This window comes from Aphanomyces astaci, assembly GCF_000520075.1.
Source record: "Aphanomyces astaci strain APO3 unplaced genomic scaffold supercont1.80, whole genome shotgun sequence".
In the NCBI taxonomy this organism is placed as follows: Eukaryota; Oomycota; class Saprolegniomycetes; order Saprolegniales; family Verrucalvaceae; genus Aphanomyces; species Aphanomyces astaci.
The window spans coordinates 112427-119125 of NW_009798343.1; the positions used below are offsets into that span (position 1 = coordinate 112427).

General features: G+C 46.4%; 3 protein-coding genes across 3 annotated transcripts; 2 read left to right on the forward strand and 1 right to left on the reverse strand.

Annotated features, from left to right (window-relative positions):
- Positions 1 to 192: 192 nt before the first annotated feature.
- Positions 193 to 886, forward strand: H257_16104 (hypothetical protein; the record flags this gene model as incomplete). The annotated part of the gene is made up of 4 exons (XM_009844433.1): positions 193 to 315; positions 374 to 478; positions 538 to 607; positions 666 to 886. 4 exons carry the CDS (start codon positions 193 to 195, stop codon positions 884 to 886), a joined length of 519 nt encoding a protein of 172 aa, XP_009842735.1.
- A 349-nt stretch (positions 887 to 1235) lies between these two features.
- On the forward strand, positions 1236 to 1912 carry H257_16105 (hypothetical protein; the record flags this gene model as incomplete). The annotated part of the gene is made up of 4 exons (XM_009844434.1): positions 1236 to 1444; positions 1467 to 1506; positions 1631 to 1687; positions 1718 to 1912. The coding sequence occupies 4 exons, from the start codon at positions 1236 to 1238 to the stop codon at positions 1910 to 1912; spliced, it is 501 nt and encodes a 166-aa protein (XP_009842736.1).
- Positions 1913 to 3047: 1135 nt separating this feature from the next.
- Positions 3048 to 3637, reverse strand: H257_16106 (hypothetical protein; the record flags this gene model as incomplete). The annotated part of the gene is made up of 1 exon (XM_009844435.1): positions 3048 to 3637. The coding sequence occupies one exon, from the start codon at positions 3635 to 3637 to the stop codon at positions 3143 to 3145; it is 495 nt and encodes a 164-aa protein (XP_009842737.1). The 3' UTR covers positions 3048 to 3142.
- Between the last annotated feature and the right edge of the window lie 3062 nt (positions 3638 to 6699).

Consider the following 6699-nt stretch of genomic DNA (forward strand, 5'->3'; position numbering starts at 1 on the left):
GCGGTTTGAAGGGTCTATCAATTGTGTACGAAGTACGAACAAACGTTAACGCGTGCAATGTGTTATCCGGATAATATAAGCGTCAAAGTAATACAGTATCAAAATACCGGTAACGTTAGTTCGTTCTGGTCAGTACAATTAGGAAAAACCCTGGGACAAACCCCCAGCTTTGACTCCCTTCGACATCCGACGATGGCTGGCGGACAAAGCATTGGCAGCGACTGGTTCTACGTGGCGTGGTGCGCGTTAAGCTTGCTTCTCGCAATCCTTTGCGATTCGGAAGCCCTTCTTCACGACCCTGCTACATACGGCAAGGTACTGTCATGTCAAGCTCCGTACAAAGCACCAAGTCATCACCAAACTCGTTGAGCAGGTTGAACCGGTCGTCAATTGGCCTCCGCCCGTCGTCGTTCGCGCGTTGCATCAATGGGGCAACGATTTTGATCCGTTGTTGCAGGCTCGTCCATTGTGGTTCAAGGTATAACTTACATAGCGTTCGCTTCTTGAGTTAGTTATCACGTGCGTACACCCTGGTAGGTATGTTTCTGGATGGAAATGACGTTCCAAGTGCCGTACTACATTGTGGCCATTTATGGCTTCATCAATCGTATGCGTATATATCACTGCGCTGCAACAACTTTTGGAGCAACTCAATCTTGACGTAGGCAGCGAATGGTTGCGTGTGCCGACGTTGGTGTACGCGGCGCAGTCCATCACGGTCATGGCGATCGTGTTGACAGAACAGTTCGTGGGAGAATTCAAGACCTCTGCGCCGCTGGTCATTCTTGGCTCGTACTTGCCATTTGCGATCGTGCCCTTCTTCTTTTTGATTCGCGCCAGTGGCCCCACCATGTTTGGCAAACCCCTCAAGTCCAAGAACGCCTAACCAAGACGCTGTCAAGGTGGTCACAACAAGGGCGGCGCTGCAGTTTTAAATGAGTTAATTCAGAGTTTACATCCGCTTATGTATGTGTACGCTCTGCACATACATAAACGGATGTTACGATATCGCAGCCTACGACTTCACGTTCGTTTTTACTGTTAGTCACTCAAACAGCCAAGAGCTTGGACACAAAACGTGTACTGCTGTTAGCGTCGTGTATGCCTTTCCCAGGAATGCTGTAGTAGCTGCCAAAGGAAGTTAACTCCTTGACTTAAGCTACCGATAGTAAGATTTTGGCGCGCATTTGATCCAGCGTCTCCTCCTGGTGGTGGAGCCCATCCATCGCCTCACCATGGACCAAATTCTGGCGTATCCCCCGTACTTTACCCATCAAAACACGGCAACTGGCGGGGACATGACGGTACAGCTGCAGACGTCCCAGAGCCACTTGGCGGCGCATTTCCACTCGATGCAGCAACGCACGGCGTCCTTGTACAATGTGGTCGTGATTGAAATGTACCCCGACGTCAAGACAAGCGTCGCGCTGGCTCACACACTTATGTGCGGCAGTTGGAAACCGCAGGGAGCTCATGCACGAGATCTACGACGCCACGTCAGTACTGGTAGGTACTGTACGTAGGGGGGCCAACATCGTTACGTAGTGGGACCGACCCACGTCGTTTGTGATTTTACCGCTTTAACAAGGCGCTCGAGGGCGGTAGTTTGATGTGACTGGAGTGGAAATAGCTCATGGACGGCGCGCCGCTGTACTTGTACCTCCTCGATGAAGCCACGAGTTATCCAGTCGACGAAGACGACGTGTATCCCATCTAGATTGACACTACGCCCCCCATCTGCGTCAAGTTCTTGACGACCAACAAGCTGGTGGTGCAGAGTGGGTTTGAACTGCTCAAAGCGAGCAACGAGGTGGTGGCCACCTGCAGGGGGCTACCGGGTGTGGAGTTGGACACGATCAAAGTCATGACGAGCGCCGAGACGACGTCCGTGGAGCCCTTCGACGTCCTATAGCTGGAGCTGCTTTACGGAAAAGGACCCCGCGCCGGACATTTGCCGGGCTCGAAGAGCAATAGGCAGGCCTTGTGGACGAAAGAAACATTTCGATGGTTGGTTGCCAGGCGTCGATCTGTTGGGGCTCAAGGGGTTAGGGGGACAAGGAAGAAGACAATGTATCGAGGGTTTTGTTCCTAGAGCAGGAGGGTCCTATTTCGCGCCGTTTGAAGCGTCTAGACGTTTACTTCAACCTTCACGAACGACTCAACAGGATTGACATGGGAGGAATATATGAAGAAATGTAATGTAGACGTCGAGGAGTCAGGTGGCCACCGAACTCCGTCGCTACTGTAGCTCCCTCGAACCAAGTTCTTCCGGCAATATTGCCACACTGATCGGATCAATATCGACAGCACCACAACGCCATTTTCTATTTCACATGCGGCGAAAGATAACTCCGGTGCAGTCGAGCAAATATGAATGTGCTGTTTGTGCATTTCACGTAGTTTGAATTCACAAGTCAACAATAGCAAACCGACGAGCCACCCAAGGACTTCTTACACACCGCCGCCTCTGGTGTCCTTACAACTTTCCAGCAATTTAATGCGAAAAACGAATTGTATCCAGACTCTGTGTATGGCTTCAGAAATATGCCTCTGCACCTAGCATCCATGTATGGCCATGCAATGCGGTGGGCGTGCTGGCTGCGTCGGGACCTGACCAACTCGGTCTGGATATTTTGTGTTGAAAGTGTACTTCTCATATGACTACTGACCAAGCTGGCTCCAAGTGGCATTCATGAAGTGAGCAGAGATCGGATATGGTCTGCAGCGTTTGATTCATGGCTGTCGTGAGATGACTGCGCCGCCGTCGTTTCCACCTGCGCTTGTGAAGGTGTGAGAGGTAATGTGCGAAAAAATGGTGCCTATCGTGAACAATATGGAGTAGATTCTAACGAGATTGCGCACGACTAGCGAAGAAACGATCGGGCTGTGCTACAATATATGTAGAGAGAGACAATGGTTTCGGTGTGTAAGTATGTCATCACACTTGTTTTCAAAGTTTGAGCTTTATTCCTTAACTGTAGCGCGAATATGGGTTGATGTCACCGTCTGCAATATATTGTAGTCAAATCAAATGTATGTCACATAAGTCTGAAAGGTGTGTCCATAGTTACAAATTTGTAAAAAACTACAACTACATTCTGTCCATCGAGGTGACGAGTTAGAGTACATACTCATGGCCTATTCATAGCACTCCGGAGGACTCCGTAGTAGTACCAGGGGCCGCCTTGTTAGCGTCGTTGGCCATAGTATCGCGAGCCACCTTTTTAGGAACAGGGACCAAACGCTTGGCAGGAGTCGAGGACTTGACAAACGCCCCGCGCTTGAAGTATGCGTGGAGAGTCGACTTGGGAATGTTCGTTGCGGCCGCCATGGATGCAAAACTCGTTCGGTGTGCCATCGGGACGTCCTTGATGACGTCTGCAATGGATGTGTGCTTTGGCTTTCGGCCAGATCTGCCCTTTTGACGGGACGACACGTCTTGGCATAGTTGGCGTGGGTTCGTAACGTCGACGGACGCTCTGTGCCAAATTCGCCGGATCGTGTGCCTGGCAACTCCAAAGCGTTCCGCCACCTGAGCGAATGCACCTCGTGGCATGGTTCCATCAGGTGCCATCAGCGCCAAGAGCTGATGAAGCGCACCATTGCGTTCGTCGTCGGTGAGGTTTGGTTTCGGCATTTTCAGTTCTCGGATCAACCGGATAAGTTTCAGTTTTTTCCGTACTGTATTACTAGTACTATTAATAGTATGGCGCAAAGACGCCTTGTCTTTCGACAGCTATTCCAACTTTGTATTGATATTTTTAGGAAAATAAGCCAATAACGATAGAACTGGACAAGTCCAACAGAAGTTACGGTTCAGATTTTCGAAGTGATCGAGTTATAGAATTTAAACCAACTGCCTTTTTGTATGGAAATATATGGAGCCAGGCACATTTTGGCCGAAAAGGTGCATCAAATATATCTTAGTCTTTGCATCCAGCACTTGTCCATATGAACGTTTCCATTGTATCCGGATTTTTTAGGTAGGACGTTTAACCTAATACAAGTAGTAAAACGCCTCCTCTTGAGGATGGCCCTTCTGTAGTCTTTACTACTGTTAGATGATTTGCACCATACTACTTCGAAGTACTAGTACTATTAATACGTACTACTTCCTCTGTTCCAGGTTACCTACCGACATTTACTTTGAATTGACACAGGCAATCGAGCCCTCACTCAATGTGGGTGAATGATACTTTGTTTGAAAGGGAATTGCATGAATTTTCGCAAAAGATTGGTTTATAATCAGCGCGTAAAACATTTATAAACCAATGAATTGTCATAAATGTTAAGAATTACAGCCAATGAAATGCAAATGTCGCCAGTAACTGGAACATGCGAATTTTGAAATGTCAGCAGTAACCTGGAACAGAGGAATTACTACTTTTCACTCGTTTTGGCTATACACACCTTAATCAGGGTGTTTGTTACATCGACCCCAGTGTTTTACAGTTAGATAATCCGTGCCGTCACGTTTCTTTCGTTACCGAATGTAATTATAGGGAGGTCATTTATGCAACTCCCTCGCATTTGCACATTTGAAAAGTGCAAATCGAAGTTATATCTGCTATTCTCGGGACCAAATTGCACAATTCACTGGTCACCATGAACAACTTTTGATATTAGAAATGACACACAGCGAGGACAAGCGCCGGAGTTCTACCGTACATTGATGTACGTATTGTGCCACATCGTACAAAACCACGCCATCTTCTTGTTCCATCGCATAGTGCATGCAGGTAGCGTGTACTACGCGATGGAATTAATAGCCAAGGTGTTTTGGTCACTTCAGCATCACAAGTGATTATTATTGCTCAGAGTTATTTGTCATTTATAAAACCCCAGTGAATTAGCTAAGGGTGCGTCTGGTAACCGGAAATATTGCTATATTCAGTCCCAAAACGCCATTTTGGGGCCGAATTCAACAAATCTTATCAAAATTCAAACATGCCTTGCTTGAAGAGTTTTAACCCAAATCCAATAATTCCAAGTGTGATTTACTCCTTGAAGCCTTGAAGAGGTCCAAAACACCACCTTACAAAATGGACCTTTTACCTCCATTTTGAAAATGGCATTTTTGGTTTATCCCATTTTGCGAGAAAATGGAATATTATTTTTGAAGTGTTACCAGACGCACCCTAAAACACCAGGTATCTATTCAACTTTGTACTACGTATTAATAGTAACACAGTTACAGCAGATGTACCACTCTTTTAGCCAAGTAAAGCCGACGCCAAAACAAGTGCACAGCACAATATGGTGCAAGTCACCTAAAGACTACAAATAAATGCCTTGCCTTTCTACAGCTATTCCAACTTTGTATTGATATTATTTAGGAAAATATACCGTAATAACGATATACATAGAACTGGACAAGCCCAACAGAAGTTACGGTTCAGATTTTCGATTGGTGAAAAATTGATCGAGTAATAGAATTTACAGTTAAACCAACCGGCCTTTTTGTTCGGAGAAATATGGAACCAGGTACAAAGACCAAGATATACTTGGTCTTTGTATACAGCACTTATCCGTACGAAAGTTTTCATTGTATCCGGATTATTCACAATGTTACAGTTAACCTAATTACCAGGTAAAAAACGTAACTAATATTGATTTAACGTCAAGTTTAACTGAAAGAACTGAGGCGTTTATACTTGGCTAAAAGAGTGGTACTTCTGCTGTAACTGTGTTACAAAGTTGAATAAATACCTGGTGTTTTAGCTAATTCACTGTGGTTTTAGTGCATCTCCACCGCATCCCAACTCGCCAAAGGTCGTGGGTTCGATCCCCGGATTCCCCGGATTATTTCCGCAAGGAGTTATCCGTCCCTCCCTGGGGAATCCGGATAACAAGGGCTGCGTACGAAGACGAGGACCGAACTTCGAAGAAGATCGGTCGAAGTACGAGGTATGAAGCGTTGAGCGAAGTAAAAACCGAAGATTACACACCGCCCCTGGTCGAGCAGGCGCGTTACAATTGGCGAAGCGGTTCCATAACATGTGGTTCTAGTGTCGGCCCTCGCGAGGAATGTCTTAAAAATGATAATCCATACTCAATTAATCGCCATCCCTAAAAATCATTACTACAGTTGTACCTCGTAGTTACGGATACTACGCAGAAATTGGGGACTTATCCGGGTGATTTTGTGCCCACTTGCCTCGGACATCCCAAAAAGTGCAAATTATTGGGATATCCGAAGCAAATGGGGACAGAATCACCCGGATAATCCCCAAAATATCCGAACTGCAACCTGAAGTAACGGTACAATCGAAGTTCTGGGTTATGGGTAAAACATTTGGGGATGCAGTGGAGATGCTCTTATATATATGTACTACAGTGGTACCAAATAACTCTGAGCAATATATAATCACATGTGATGCTGAAGTGACCAAAACACCTTGGCTATTACGGTATTTCTCAGGATCGTCCATCCCTGTCCGATATTTCTCAAGATCGTCCATCGAGAAATACTATTATCTATTATTCGGGAAAGCAATTCCATTGGTCGAAAGTAAATCGAGTCAAATGTAAAACCACTCGAACTTATTTCACGTTTTGCGGCCGACCATAGACTTTTGGGCAGGCGACAGTTGCGCACAGCCGTCCTGGTCCGACGATGCGACACCGGACACATGAGGTAGCGATTGCCATTCACTCTACCGGTATGCCAGGCTCATCCTCTTGCCGTAGCAGCACATC